General features: G+C 29.5%; 1 protein-coding gene across 1 annotated transcript in view; it reads right to left on the bottom strand.

Moving 5' to 3' along the window:
• Positions 1-16,882, bottom strand: part of LOC146529195 (uncharacterized) — a 34,760-nt gene extending 17,878 nt beyond the window's left edge. The window contains exon 1 of the mRNA XM_085202207.1: positions 16,646-16,882. Coding sequence (XP_085058333.1) covers positions 16,646-16,742 — 97 coding nt within the window. The 5' untranslated portion in view covers positions 16,743-16,882. The remainder of the gene's footprint in view (positions 1-16,645) is intronic.
• Positions 16,883-17,251: the final 369 nt, after the last annotated feature.

The following is a 17,251-nucleotide window of genomic DNA, read 5'->3' as shown; positions in this document are numbered from 1 at the left end:
TAGGAACAAATACTGTGCAGTACGCAGTGTTAGCTATTATTCTCACCATGATCATCACAATTCAATACATAATATTAAAATATTTACCATACGAGATCATATCTGGTCGTAATACTCATGCATATGATAAAGCTTTTAAGCCAAATGAAGCCTCAAGCTTTATTATTAAACATGAGTTTGCAAAATAAGAATTGATTAAATGCTTCTTCTTCCATATTTTAATATTAGATAAAACAAAATTTAATTTAAAATACTTCTGACGTAACTTATATACACTTTTACTTAAACTTTTGAAAACGTATGTTCCTTTCCATTTCAAGCGAAACAAAATACACATACGACTTAACATGCAATGCCTTGAAATATGGCTAAAAGTTGCGTTCCCCACTTTTCGCCGAATTCTGGAGGCATTTCCTGTTGAGTGGCGGAACTCAACGCCGCGCTTTCCTCGACTCCAGAGCGAAGAAATGGAAATATAAATATAATATAATAAGTAAATATTCCATATCTTCGAGTGGAAATATTTCATAGCTTTACCTGCATGACATAGAAGATGCGTGAAGATGTACATATATATGTTGTTACAATTGCCAGGATTACGAAATTTATTGGATGTAAGAGTTACACAATTTCAAAGTAATCGCCATGCACATCAGTTACTTAGTGATTCGAATACATGAATTATTTTGTTAAAAAGCTTTCGAGCATACAAATTACCAACTACAAATATAGAATAATAATAATGTGTAGAGTTGTAGACGGTGAACTTAACAAAAAGAAAGGATCACAAGTCTATACTAATTTTATTATAGAAAACCGAAAGATTTTTATTTTTTTCTTACATAGAAAGCAAGGACAAAATAAATAATATATAGTATTCAATTTAAATAAGAAGTTACATATGTGTAAAGATAAGTGATTGTTCCATTTTTAGCCACTGTTTACTTTCAGGTTTTGTATTAATATTGAGAGAGTTATTGCAATACCAACAGACAATATTTAATATTTATAACTTTGCATAAATAATTAAATACACGAATAAGAAATGGGGTCAAAGTTTATTATATTTAAATATTTCAAGCAGTTGCTAAAAGAAATTGCGAAAAATATATAATTAACAGTCCGGTTTCGCAACTCTATTGTCACGAAGTGCTTCCCGCGTAAAACCGCATACTTTTAAAGAAGTAAAGACCACGACGTATTCCGTTAGAAATTTGGAAATGTGCATTACTCATCATTTATTAGTATATAAGGTATCTTAGTACAGAAAAGTTTTAATTTCATTATAAATGTACTATTATATTTTTTCTCGCGTATAATTTAATACAACCATTAATATATCGAGCTTATTACTGTAACGAAGGAATATCCGAAGAGCTTACACTTTATATATTTCCTTAATGACTGTATCACATTTTATAGCTCTCTAGATCGTAAAGTTCATACATATTATGAATAAAGAAGCAAATAATATACCTACATTGTCATGGATACTACGTAAGTAAAAATTAAAATTATATAATTACTACCTACGTACTGATTTAAATGTTGTAAATAAATATTGTAAACATATATTTATCATTTTCATATATTTTGTGTTTTTATGCAAAATATTGCTAATTTTGCAACAGCGGCTATGTTGCTTTGAAATTAACAAAATATTTGCAAGTTAACACAACTGTCTTCATAAGACTGAAGAAGAAAAGAAAAATACCTCTTAATAGCATTATGCAACCATTAATAGTAATTAAAAAAATGATTTGTGGGTGAAGAGAATGGAAGAAAATAAAACTAATAGATATATTCAATAAATAAAATGTGTGCCAAAAGTATTAAATTGCAGCAGTTATGCTTTACTATCATCTTATTTAATCGAGATGGAGGTCGTTATAGCTCAATACTTATAATTATTACTATTATGGGTAATATAAAGGTAATATATTTTACAAGCACGATAAATTTTATTCAGTTACACAATTGATTGCTAGCGTATTGTTCATTTTTACTATCTTCCGCTCAATTAAATTGATCACCGAGTTCATTCTCCCACATTTTACTTTATGTAATAAATCTGGTAATACGGTTTTCTCGTATATATGAATAGTCTTGTCCGTTTACCATTTCCATATATATAATAGTCTAGCCATAGCCTTCAAAAATTCATAGCGATATGAGCAATGCTTAATCTTTTTTGTGTATTAGTGTTGAAGGAGCTATACGGGAATGTTCGAGGGTTATTGGATTATTATCGCTAAATTTTTTGCAAATACTTCACATTTTTTTTATAAACTACCATACCTATATGTCCATATTACATACCTATTATATAAAGTCTGTCTATGAAAACAGACGTCCCGAAATAGCAATAATAGGAATGATTGTTAATTTTTGTAAGCAAAACTATTATTATAATAGCTAATAAAGCAATAAAAAAAAACAACTAAAATTGTAACATTTACGGACTAAAAGTAAAAAAAGAAAATAGTCTTCATCTCCTTAAACATTCTCATAACTCCTTCATGTTAGAAAAAAACGTAGAATGTAATGCAGTTATCACTGTTAATACACTTTGTCAAATACTCACTTTATACAAGTATCTATAATTTCCGTAACTATTTCATTAAGATTTAATATTAGTAATAATAAATAACTGTTAAGTCAAACCGTCACCTAAAATTATTTTACATTTATTTGAAACGTGACTGACAGTCTAAAGATTGAAGCACGAATTTTCAATGAAGGATGAAACAGATGTTATTATTTATATAAATACTGTATTCGTGATTAAGACGTAAGGAAAATATCAATTTTAATGAAGAGTATTGCACTATCATTAAAATTACAATCACACTGTGTACGATGGACCTTTGAATTGTAAAAGCAAAAGTAATTTACAAAGTCGATGAGGATTTATGGTTAAAGTTGCAGATACGTACATTTGCAATAAAACATTTTTAAAAAAGAAATATAATATTATATTGAATTCCTGGATCTTACCCTCTGAATCTTAGGTACTTAGGTATTTGTGGTGTTTATTAAAGCGCAAGGTTTTTCACCACACATTATTGACACTAAAAAAAAAGCTTCAAGCGCCTGCGCAAGAAGTAGAGATGGAGAGAATTAAACTTACGAGAGAATGCAATAAATTTGTACTCTCTTTACCAAAAAGAATTTCTAAAGTGCGTGTAAGCATCTCGTAACTATTATTAACTAAAATAAAATTTTACGAGTTTTATTAAATGAGTGAAAAGCGGAAATGTTCTAAGTTAACGAGATGTAGGAAGAATTAGTTGCGAGACTACTTGAAAAGTAATTACAAATTATGTAAGCCAATAAAGGAGAGAGAAGTTGCGAGCCTTGAAATACGAACAAGATTAATGCGTTACTTATTCACTATACAAAAGGTAAACCAGATTTATCTATTAGTTTAATTAACAAAGATGCGTTTATCTATATGAATTCTAGCTATTTCCGCCAATTCTTATGCAATTTAGGTATAAGATAAAAATCATGTTTGAAGCTCTCAGCCTTCTGAGAAGTCTCTTGACAGTATCTTATTAGCGGATGTAATTATCTAACACAAAGAGAGCTAAACGTGTTAACTTGGTAATTAATTATTATTTACATTATAGGTGATCGAATCAAAAAAAATATTTTAGTATCTAATGGCATTATGTATTATAAATTAATTTTTAACAAAAACAAAAACCGACTTCTAACAATGAACTAAAAAGTGAAAAATAATTTTACAAAGATTTTATAATTTTGAAGTCGGTGCCAAGTAGAACAAACAGGCTTAGTAATTAGATATTGTAGTAAAGGTGTTGTAGCATTAGATTGACACCGACTTCAAAATTATAAAATCTTTGTAAAATTATTTTCACTTTTTAGTTCATTGTTAGAAGTCGGTTTTTGTTTTTGTTAAAAATTAATTTATTTTACGATTTTAAGTGATGGGTAGATCTTAAAATGATGCTTCTTAAACGAGTGGTGATAGTGGTGGTAGTGGTTGTCAACGAGTGGTTGTGGTTGTCCCATGTAAAACTTCATTTAATTAGGTATTATTTTTGTGCAAAGTAACATTTTGGTATATTGACAAGAACACACATAAAAAGTATTCGGGCGAATTGGGAATCTCCCTTTTTTGAAGTTGGTTGAAAATGAGAACATCCTCTTTTTTGAGGTTGGTTGAAAAGAAATGCAACGATCAGGAATCTCACTTCTGACATCAATTTAAAAAGTTTGTGCTTGTGACTATTACAGTATAATCAATTTTTTACCAAAAAAAACAAACTTTCTCAATTTTCTCCGGATTTCGTAATCGAAACCTAACCAAACTTTCACCAAATTATCCTTGAAGTGTATTCTTTCAAATAAAAAAAGAATCATCAAAATCGGTTGGCGCGACATTGAGTTATTCGGCTATTAGTCGCGCACATGCCTAATGCAAATTTAAGACTTATGTGATTTTCTAATGGATACCATTGTCAGACATGGACCACAAAAAAATGGGACCATTCGGGAAGCTATACCTTTCAAATAAAAAAAAAATTATCAAAATCGGTTCACCCAGTTAAAAGTTATGAGGTAACAAACATAAAAAAAAAATAAAAAAAAAAAAAAAATACAGTCGAATTGATAACCTCCTTTTCTTACAGAAGTCGGTTAAAAATACATTTTATCATTTACAGGCAATCTTGGTGCAGTGAGAGCGCCTGACTGGAACCGGGTTAATCGTGGGTTCGATCATTTCCTCGCTATGGTAGTTCTAAAATGCGTCGTCCAATTAAGCAGATTTAGAGGAAAACTTAGTATTTCATCGGTTCTATCTGCCAACCTTCCTAAAAAATACAAAAAATAGTATAAAATAAATTTCAAATCCATAATAGAAGTGTGATCATCACATGCATGTGAAATATCTATAATAGCCAATATTTTATTCATATTCGTTTGCTTTATAATTAATGGGTTTTATAAGAGAAATATTTGTTGCCATTATATTATATAATCAACAAAATTCCTTTGCCGCCAAAACGATTAACAAAGCTTCAAAGGCCGTTGCAATGATTGATAGAATTGGTCATGGTTATGTCAATGTCGCTTAGCAAGCAAGCTGTGTAAACATTCCTTATAATAATAAACAATTATTTTATATTCAACGTAGGATGTGCTACATGGGATGCTTGTTTTATGCCTACGCAATCTTCTTGTAATTAAAAGTTGCTAAGCCTTGAAATAGTACTCGTTTCTACATGCGAGGTAGGCTCAATTTAGTATTTAATTATTCTAAATGTTTTAAAGATTTTTTTCTTTATTTTTTTATTAAATTGTTAGTGAACATGGCAATTAATATAATAAATGAGAATTATAAAACAGGTAGTATAGTATGATTTTATTTACGTGATTTTTTTATGTATTGCTTAAAATAAGTAAATTTCTAATAATATAAGTACTCAAAATTATGTAATTTTGTTTAAATTACTTAAAAGACAAGTCATGTTATTTAATGTTTATTTTATGTATATCACAGTAAAATACATAAGAATGAAAGCGTTATGCCTAACACTTCGTTATTAACTTGCGAAGAATATGACAATTTGTGAAACATGGCTATTACCGTTACAGCAATATCATTATAGCATATGAAGCAATAGAACTCAATGTCTTTAAATTGAGGCGAAATATTTCTACATGCTGCATTACGCCTTACGCACAGTATATAGTGATGTGCACTATAAGAATCACAATCGATTTCCCGGAAAGACGATTCGGCCTGTATAGAACATGCATCTCGTATGTGCTGATGCGATACATCGATTATGTAATCCGCGACATCGTTTCGTGTCCAGCTCTCATTATACATTCCAAGTTTCACTTTCGCATAAGCTACGGTTTCACTGAGACTTTAGGATATATATTAATATTTATGTTACGGTGCATTAATCTTAAGTTCGATCATGATTTTTTACTTTCATATATATTTTTTTTATATTTCAATGTCATTTGTATAACTATTTTATTTTAAATCAAAAATATGATCACATTAATAAAAACTTCGGTCTCTTTTTTATTAATGTTTTCCTCTGTAACTGTGGTCAACTGGCACGACTAAAAGCTATAAAATGAAAAAGAAAAAACAGAACAGATCACTGCATATACTACAGATCCTCGATAAATGGACTATCCAAAAATGTTCAAATCGAACCATTAGTTCTTTCACTATTAAGGGAACCAGGTCAATATATCTTTATAATATATTTTAAACGCTAGCGTCCCGCACGCGGCTACGCCCGTATGTATCTACTATACAAATATTTGTTTTCTTATCTACACTACTTTTGTAATACCATTATAGGTTTAAAGACAATATGCATACATTGTTAGCTAAAGTTTCAGCCAATTCAATACAAGATTTATGTATTTTGTAGCAATATCGCTTCATTCTTTATCTTGACATAACTTATTATTGACATACCTTATGAAATGTTTGAAATAAAACAAACACTAACAAAAGAAGAGAAAAATGTTTAGGGAAGTTTACAAAAATACGGTCATATATCTTTCATGTAACAGCGATGAGTTATTTATATTAATGTATATTTCTTGTTTATTTCGCTTTTTCTTTTTCGTCTCTTTATTAAAAGTAATATTAAGTATTTATTTAAAAAAATGCTATAGATATTTTTATATTTATTATACTGCATTTGCATTATCTAGTATGCATTTTAAAATAAAAATATTAACATGAATAGTAAACGCAATGATTGCTGGATTAAGAGAGAGAATAGAGAGTCTTAACACTAGTTTCTCTTTTTGTGCCTAGCTCGCTTTATGCGGGATAAAACGTGAAACTGAGAGAAAAACGAACTAAACTAAACTGAAAATAACTACTTATAACAATTAATACTTATAACATATTAATGAATCTATAATCATTAAAACAGTTTATATTTATTCTGCTAATGAAACTTGAAATTAATTGAAATTTAAAGCCAGACTAAAAACTTGTAAATCGTTAATTGATTGTATTGACAGCAATAAGATCATAAGGCCGCTGATGATATTCGATTAATCTTGACCTACTTCAATTGTATCAAATGTCAGATCATCAAAACATTAGATTTGAATCGATTGAACTATCAATGTTTATATGAATAAATATTTAGTGAAAGTAAGCCAATACTATTTTTTGTAGCCTTCTAACGGAGAACACCGAAATTTTACTAGTGTAAAGCATTGTTAACTAATTTAATTAGAAGGTAACGTGTCGGTTGTGGGTTCAATTCTCACTCGAGGATATGAAATATTTTCATTTCTTTACTCTGGTAAATATATAAAGCGCGACGTTGAGCAACGCCACACAAGACGCAATGTGAGAAATGTGCAAACAATTGTGCGGAAAGTGGGGAACAGTTTTAATACTAAATTCCCTTTGTCTACCCTGTGGTCAGCGTGAAACTAAAAAAATATAACTGTGTCACCGAAAATATCGAAACTATTTAAGTACCTAATAAGTGTAAAATTGTAAATTAAAATATATCTGTATTAATTCTTCATATGAAATGTGTAAAATAAACTAAGAAGTGAAAGTACTCGTATGGTTGATTGTTAATATAATTATTTATATCTAGATACTTAAATGCATTACTCTATTGCATGCACGCTATCATTTTCCAGAACGAGCATCATGGTTATAGAAAGTGAGCTTTTTATTGTTTTCCTTATTGCCGGAAAACCATTTTTTATATAATGAGAAATGTATAATTTTTATATGAGATCATTAGTTTGAATCTTTTATGATATTGTACCCAAGTGCAGGTAATAATCTATATATATAAAAGGACTTGTCCTCACTGACTGAGGTAAGACGCACGCACAGCCGTAACCGCTGATGGTAGAAACGTGAAATTTGGACAGATGTTTACTTTCGTAATCTGGACATCCACTAAGAAGGGATTTTGAAAAATTTTAACCCTAAATGAGTAAAATAGGAGTTGAAAGTTAGTATGGAAAAAAAATTAAATCGGCACCAATTCTTATAAAATTTGAAATTCAGACTCTTAAAAGTATTTAATTGAACACGTGTTTCATGGTTTTCTAGAATTCTTTCCATAAGGGTGCAAATAAGGGGTTGAAAGTTTGTATGGAAAAATTCTTAAATCACCACCGATTTTTATAAAATTTGAAATTTAGACTTAAAAATATTTAATTGAACACATGTTTCATGGTTTATTAGAATTCACCCCTAAATACGTAAGCGAAGCTGCGCGCGTCCGCTAGTTTTTTATAAATCTCTAAATTAAAAAGAAGAAAAAGGTTTGACAAATGATTTAAATATTAAGAAACATATACACACACAATATGTTTGGGTTAAAGAAGTATACATATAAAAAGATATAGAGAAATACAATTAGGTAACAAAGCGTTACACAAGTTTTACAATATTTATTTAACTGGGTTTTATTGGTCAGGGGTCAAGCTATTAGTTTATAGCGTTCCGGCATTTGTCTAGTTCGTCTTGGAAGATAAAAATTAAATTATGATCCGTTTTTAGATCATATTACGCAATTTACAATTTATTTTTGCATTTTGAGTGAATGTAATCAATAGATGATTATGTTGCTTAAATTAATTTTAATCAAATTAGAGTTTGCGGATATATGCTGTCGTTTTGTATCAACTATAAATAAAAGTTTCTTATTATTTTTTTCTATAAAATCCCTTTAAATATTCACTTTTCGGATTTTCTGTGAAAGTACTCTAAAACTAAAAAACGTCATTTTCATCGTTGACAAACCTTATTATTTATGGATACCAAATGTTTATTAATTGTTGCTCAATAAGTTTTTTATTCACGGTTACATAATGAGAAACTTGTATTAATAATGATAACCATTACCAGTGAAGTGACAAAAAATGAAAACATGGGTACACGCAATAAGGATGTGTAAAATGTGTTTTATCTTTATTTTGTTAATAAAGATATATTGTGAATTTCGTAATATTTTCCAGTCAAAAATTCTGAGGTAACAAACATAAAAAAATACAGTCGAATTGATATATCATCCTTTTACAGAAGTTGGTTAAAAATACAAATAAGTAAAGAAAAAAATTATTAGAGAAAAAACTACATGTCATGAATTTTGGTCGTGCGGATGCCGGGAGCCTTTCGTTGTAGAATGAGGATTCGCGACTTTAATGTAGCTGTAAAAGTGTTCATAACTTGCCTATACTATCCGAGCTCTCTCTATCGATACCGACACAATGCCATTTTTAAAAATGAACCTTTGATACTTCTTATGTAAACAGGCGGAAATCTTTTATTTAATTATAGAAAAAAAACACAAATATTTCTACAACGTCCAAATTAACTTTAAGCCTCTTTCTAGGCAGTTAGATCCTGATGTTCAAAGTTCTTATTGTCTTTAAAATAGTAATCTGTAAGGATATTATTTAAGAATTTGAATTCTATATCTCTACCCTAACATCATAAGATCATATACCTACATCTATAAGAGTTGACGTACTACTATCAATTGCTAAATATTAATGTTCCCAAATAACAGCCTTTCTTAACATTTTTCTAAAGAAACATTCACTTTATAAATATCCACAAGCGTTTAATATAATTACAATAATGCGCGTTCGCAATTGTTGCGCGAACTATTGCAAAGGTTGTGGGGCGTTCTCGACACGATACCGATGTATTATTGTATTTATACATACATATATACATATATTTAATTGCTTTATATTTAATAATAGTTGAATTCAATTCAAATTTTATTAATAAATGCAAAGTTTAAATTACTATTATTATAAAATTATTTAATAAAGGAACGTTGACATTGTTTTCTCTTAACAATCTTATATATGCAAGAATTACGTAGTTTCATAAATTGTAATTTACTGATAAATTGTATAGTATGAATCTTGACCTTCTGTAACTAATTTAGAAATTACAATATTATAGACAATTGAATGGTATATTCCGTTACGAGTCAAACGTCTAATGAGATTTTGGCAAATCATAGTTATTATTGTTCTCGAGACTCTATGGTCACGTTTTTTGTCGTGTAAATGTTTTTAAATTACATCAGCTGGTGTTGAAATAACATGATATCAATATAAATTTCTATAACGTTTTATTTAAATTTTACACTTATAAATACAATGCGATTTTTATAAATTACAAAATATCGAATATTAATTAATATATTCGTATATGATTTTTTTCTTATTTTGTAACAATCCGTGTTCAAACAATTAAAAGACCAGGAAGAGTTTTGTGTATGACAATTAAGTTGAATGGACAGTGCATATATGTACATACACACTACCGCAAACATTTAAAAAAATAAATAAATGACCTGTTGATGAGCACAGATAAAAAATGAACCATACATTATAATGTAATGATTTCGTGACATTTTAATTGTTTTATTTAAAAGTTGAAACTTATGGACACGTAATAAAAATGAAATTGAACAACTCATGAATAAGCTATTGTATTGACGAAAATGGTAGTGTGAAATTGAATACCGACCGGTTGACAAAAAAGGTTCAGAACAAAAGACGTGCCCATATATTACTGTTTTATGGCGTTATTTCACCACTTTCTCTTATATAATATTTTGTAAGGTATTACGTCAAAATGGGCAACAATATCGATTTAATTTTGAAATTTTGCCTTTTTTATAATAATAATATATTCGAGTTAACTTAATTTAAAATGTAACTTACCGTAATGATAGATTGCACAGGAGATTTATACGTTGACACACATGGACATATCGCAAATCATTTGGGCGAAGAAAATAAAAACATTAAATATTTCATTTTCTCGAGTGCGAATCGAATCCACAACCTGACGCGTTTATAGTCACACGATTGTGGCCCTGCGCGACTCTCCCAAAATAGCCTATATATGCGGGCTACACAAAATAAAAAAAAATCTTATCGAAACTTTACATGTGCTGCATATGCCAAATAAAGAAATATTTTAGCAATTAAATTGAAATAGTCTAGAATTATCAATTACGTTAATAGATCAATTTCTACGACAATTGACAAAATGTTCTATTTTGTAATTGTAATCGGCCAATTTATTGGCAACCTTGCCGACGTGTGTAAGTCTTGTGAAATGCAACATAGACAGTGCATTGTGCTGTGTTGCAACTATTGTTATCCCATACATTAGTTCTGACGTCCCTTTGATGACATTTGAGATGATTGCCGTCGTTTGCTATGATTGTCGACTAGAGTAGACGAAGTAAACGGTATATTGCATTGGAAATACCATTTGCTCTGTGTCTATGGAGTGTCCATTATTAACAAAGTTAAAAAAAATCGATATTTCAGACGAGTTTAGAAGAATAATAATAAAAAATTAACAAAATGTTGGTTTAAATTTAAATTATTTTTAAAAGTCAGCATGTTAAACTAAGACCAAACGACAGTCAAGTTAGACATAAAAAAAAAGTTAGACATTAATAAAGTAAATAAAATAATATATTTTATATTTAATTAAGTATATTTAATTTCAACGTGCTAAACGTTCATTCACTCTGTATCCCGTATAAAGTGGGGTAGGCATAAGGCACCTGGGAACCTAGTGTTAAAACTCGACGGCGCACTTTCCCTCATTACCTACTAGAGCGAGGAAATGAAAATTTAAATATTTCATTTATCTAATTTCAACGCTAGAAATTAAAATTAGGATTGACATTTGAGTAAAGTATTCTATAGCTAGCAAGGCGTTTTACATAAGCAACTTTCACGTATGAAGGCATTGAACTTTCCATAACCTTATCTAGAGGACACTACAGATAGTATTGTTCATGGTACATGAAATTCATGTTTATTGAATCTAATTGAATATTAAATGATGTCTTTACATATTGCATAAACCGACTTTGAATACAATGTATCTGTGCTTAAAGGATATTGAGTATTACTTTGGTATATAATTGGGTAATGTCAATATATATTTTTTTTAAATCAGATTTCTTTTCTGAATTAAGACTGGTGTTATTTGTTAACTGTTTCTATTTAATTGTAGATTGTCATAAATATTTCCTATATAGGTACAACATTTTCTTTATCGGTCATTTTTTTTTTATATTTGCAAATATCTAAATCCTGGGAATTCTTTCCAAGTTAAAGTAAAAACAAATATATAGCAAAAAAAACAGCTTCACAGCAGGGTAGGTAGAGGGAATCTAGTGTTAAGACACTCCGTTCCCCAACCAGTCGCGTTTACAGTCACATTTTATTCCCCTGCGCGACGACTGGCCGGTTTACTACGTACTTGTATGTCACGTTTATCAGAGGCAGGCAGAGAGAATTTAAGATAAGACTCTCCTTTTACAACTTTTAGTTGAATTTCGAGATAGTATTAACTGACAAAATTCAACGACTTCCAGATCAAGAAAACCTTTTAATTTGATATTCGATTTACTATCCTATAAATAAAAAGAATTAATATTCATTTATTTATTTTTACTTTATGTACGATATATATGTTTAAACATGTCAGGCTGTTGACCTGCTGGTATGTTAATGTTTCATAAAATAATTCGTCACTGTCAAACTTATTTTTAATTTCGTAACATTTATTATACGATTGAGTAATCGATACATTCCTAAATCAATGCGTAACAAAGTTATTTTTTTTTATAAAATAATTAAAAAACAGAATGTTGTTACGTAGAGATAGTGATTGTTAATTAAGCTTAAATTAGTAAAATATGCCATATCTTAATTTGCATATTAATTAATTTAAATGTAATTTACGATTAATTCTGTTTAAAATATTTTTTTAAATTAGGCATTTCTTATAGATAAGTTACGTAGATGTCCTAGTCATACAAAAAATATTCATAATCATTAGATCACAATTTCCTTATTACAAATGTAATAACTTAGATTAGCTTTAAAAATATTTATTACTTTTATGCAATGTAATGTTGTTACGAAAATGACATAACAGATAAAGCACCGTCAGCAGATAGATGAAAAGAATTAGATTTATATTTATAATTTTATCATGGCCGTTAAATAATGCAGTCATGCTTGTAAACTAAGGTTACTCTAATCTTTTGACCACAATACATTTGAACGTCATCTCCACTAATAATCTAAAAGAAATTAAGAATACATATGTTTATATTATGCACATCAATCGTTTTTATATAATAAAATTTTGATTCTAGATGATTTGGAAAGTGTTGTCCTTCAGATTTTTTTTATTATTACAGCAAGCGAAGCGAGTACGGGGGTAGATCCCTAGTGTTGATATTAAAGAAGACGCCTATATTTTTTTACATAAAATGATTGTGTAAAAAATATAGACGTGCACAAAATATAGAGTTATTTTTTTTAGCGCAAACGACCCTAAATCTTCAAGCTTTCAATAAAAATAAAGAAATCACGTAACTAGTGCTCGACCACAAAATAACCATGGCCGCTGTGCGCTTACAAAAAACCATTTACAAAAATAAAATTATTTTTTAAGGTTTCACATTATTGAGCAGCAGAAATAAAAATACATAGGTAGAATATAATCTATATATATCAAAGGACTTGTCCTCACTGACTGAGGTAAGACGCACGCACAGGCGTAACCGCTGTGCGTAGAAACGTTAAATTTGGACAGATGTTTACTTTCGTAATCTGGACATCCACTAAGAAGGGATTTTGAAAAATTTTAACCCTAAAGGGGTGTAATAAGGGTTGAAAGTTTGTATGGAAAAAAATTTAAATCAGCACAGATATTTATAAAATTTGAAATTTAGATTTTTAAAAGTATTTAATTGAACACGTATTTCATCGTCTTCTAGAATTCTCCCCCTAAGGGTGCAAATAAGGGGTTGAAAGTTTGTATGGAAAAATCTTTAAAACGCCACCGATTACTTTAAAATTTGAAATTTAGACTCTTAAAAATATTTAATTGAACATGTGTTTCATGGTTTTCTAGAATTCATTCCCTAAGGGTGCAAATAAGGGGTTGAAAGTTTGTATGGAAAAATCTTTAAATCGCCACCGACTTTTATAAAATTTCAAATTTAGACACTTAAAAATATATAATTGAACACATGTTTCATGGCTTATTAGAATTCACCCCTAAATAAGCGAGCGAAGCTGCGCGCGTCCGCTAGTTAAATTATAAAGTTGTAATCTTTTAGTTAACAAAATGAAACTGCACAATTCCACAATGGCGTTGTTTAAAATATATAAAATCAAAGCAGCTTCCCGCTGTATTCTGCTCACAGCAGGTTAGGCAGAAGGAACCTAGAGGCAAGACAGTCCGTTCCTCACTTTTAAAATATATTTATGTTTAAGTGAATAGTAATGAAGTAAAAGTAATATATATAATTGATTTCCTGTGATTGAATTAACGAAACAATTAATGTCATTAGCTATTGTTGCATAAGTGTTACATTAATAAATAATGAAGAACGAAGAGTCATCGATAAGAACGTGCCGTATCGTACATTTGTATTAATGTTATCTGATTTCGCAATGTAAACAAATCACCTGTTTGACGGTTGTGAATAATTTATTTATTTATTTTCTATTTTAATATTGACATTCAATGCATTTGCACTATTATGTCAACGGATTATGTTGATAAAACATATATTTTTAGTTAATTAGGTTTTTTTGGATATTGCTTAATGAAATTTTAGTAAAGATTAATTTCTGTCTGTACGAGGAGTTTTTACATGAAAAGAATTATGAAGTTTTGTCGTCATCGTGACGGAGACAGTACGAGGTGTGTACAAAAGGTATCGCGAGTTTTTTATTTTCGCGGGCTACCTATATTCGAATTTCGATTTTTTTGTGGCGTTATGTTGGTACTCATATCTCTCCCACTCAACATGTAATTTTTTTCAGTCTCTTATTATTTAAGAAAAATATATTATAAATGAAATACAAAAAAGAAAAGAAATACGAAACAATTTATTACCATGTATTAGATATTTCTTTATATATTATTAAATTTTATTAACCAATATATTATTTTGGATCGCAAGCAATATAACTGAATTACTGCAGGAACTTTCATGTGTATATGGCACCCTAATAAGGGCTATTTGAAAATTCTTTAACCAGTAAAAATCATAAAAGTCGAAGTATTGTCAATATTTGTGGCAAGCTCTTAGGGTAATGAACCGAGGTGGAATGACTGTACGTTTTATATGACGTTTTAAAATCATTGCGGTTCGCATTTTGGGTCATAAGTCATATTCCTTTCCTTTGGGCTTCTTTAGATATAAACGAAAATGTATATATTTTAATTTAATGCCTTATCGCAATAGTAAACAAATCTAGTGGTCTGGACTGTAGCATTCAACAAATATGTCATTGTAAACGTTATTTTTTTTCAGAATTCTGGGCAAATTTATTAGAAATAAAATTTATGAGGTGGGCACAGGATTATACTGGGGTGGGCTCGGCCAATCTGGCTCCCCCTCTTCCTACACCCATGGCTACGTTATATAATATTACATATACAGAGTTTCGAACGAAAACGATGTAATAATGTCAATTTTTATGTGATATAAAACGAACAATTTTTTATGTTTAAGCTTTACAATAAACATTCGAAGATCAACGGCGAGCCTATAATAATGATCGATGACATTTACGTAATTCTTAACAGCAATGCAAATTCCTCAGCGAAAGCGATAAATTTTCTATAGATTACATAAACGCTGTTCATATTTTTGAAAACAAAAAAGGTGAAAACGATGGGTTTTGGTTGATAATTATATTTTTACTATATAGGTCGCACTATTATAATATAAAATATTATATCAGAAAAAAATATATAATTAAAATGGAAAGAGGTGTCCCTCACTAGAGTAATAGTATTGTATCGTATGTTTAGTTATAATATCTAAGATACTTTTACTACGATCTTCGGAAGTGAACGGTTCCGTTCTGAAATGACAACTTAAACAATGCTGTTAAAAACTTACTAGTTCTGAGCATTAGAGCCTTGGGTTCTATTGTTGAGGTATAAGCAATTAGGCAATTAGACTTACCTTGGACAGAGAAAATTTTAGCAATTGTGCTACCAAAGATTCTTTGTTTGGTCTTTTCGGCTTAAAATTTTGAAATATGAATCTATTTGTTTAAAATATCTGGCTAATAATTTATTTTAATATGAATGTTTCAATATTCTGGAGTTTTTTGAACTAAGGAAATCAAAGATAGATTTTTAGATGCGTGATGGTGACTTTATTGTTATTAAACAATTATTGTGGCTTGAAGTTGAACTGTTAGGAAAGAGTTCAGGTTATAGTTTTACTTTTTGCGTGCAATGGAGCGTGGTGTTGCAGTGGGTCATTGTCAATCATAGCGCAGACTGTTTCATTCAAAATTACCCGTAAACTTTATCGCAACTGTTTCGAAGCAATTACAAAATTTTTTTTGCAACAAACTAAGTTCTCCTTTCTTTTTAAGGGGCCAGTTCAAGTTCATATCACGGCCCATTTATTTTCAGCTATGTGTTATGTTATGTTGGTAATTAATGTTAATTAAACATTACTTGCTAGAATGAGCAATTTTTATTCTGTTGCAAAATTTTTATGCTATGGAATGTTTTAAAAGCATAAATAAATTATCCTGAACATACCATCGATCTTTGGAGCCCTTATTATATCTCCTGTAGGAACCGCATACGTCGCAGAAATCAATAGAAACAGGACAGCAATCCTTGCACTGACACCCATTTTAAAGTTAGTTTTTTTTTATTAATTTAAATTAAATTATTTTTAGACGCAACTATTTCCCGCGTTCGACCGGTTACATTTGCGTCGGGACGTTCTGTGCTCGCCGCGCTCTGTCAACAACTGAAGACAGCCGCACCAATGTTGGACTTTCTATCAGCTCTGCGCGGGCGCAGTCAAAACATAGCATATCTTGTGATCTTGGTTATTCTTTTTCGATTGATGCCTTTGCAACATATGAGCATTATAATTTTATAGCCTCTTTGTGTATAGTTTTCAGTAGCTTCATTTTCTTTTAATATAACTCCTGTTAACAAAAGACATAAAATAGAAAAAAATATGTAAACAACATTTAAAATCAATTAAAAAATTAATATTAATATTTTCATAATTAAGATGTTACAAAACATATTAATAAATATAATTAAAATACAATAAATTTTGGAAATGTTTGCTTGTGTTTTATTGCCTGATGTCATTGACGTAGTAAATTGATGAGTAATTATCATTAT

Source organism: Heliconius melpomene, chromosome 18 (assembly GCF_056956725.1).
Source record: "Heliconius melpomene rosina isolate 202511_hmr_F chromosome 18, ASM5695672v1, whole genome shotgun sequence".
NCBI lineage: Eukaryota > Metazoa > Arthropoda > Insecta > Lepidoptera > Nymphalidae > Heliconius > Heliconius melpomene.
Note: the sequence above shows the minus strand (reverse complement) of the source record. Positions and strands in the feature narration are given on the sequence as shown.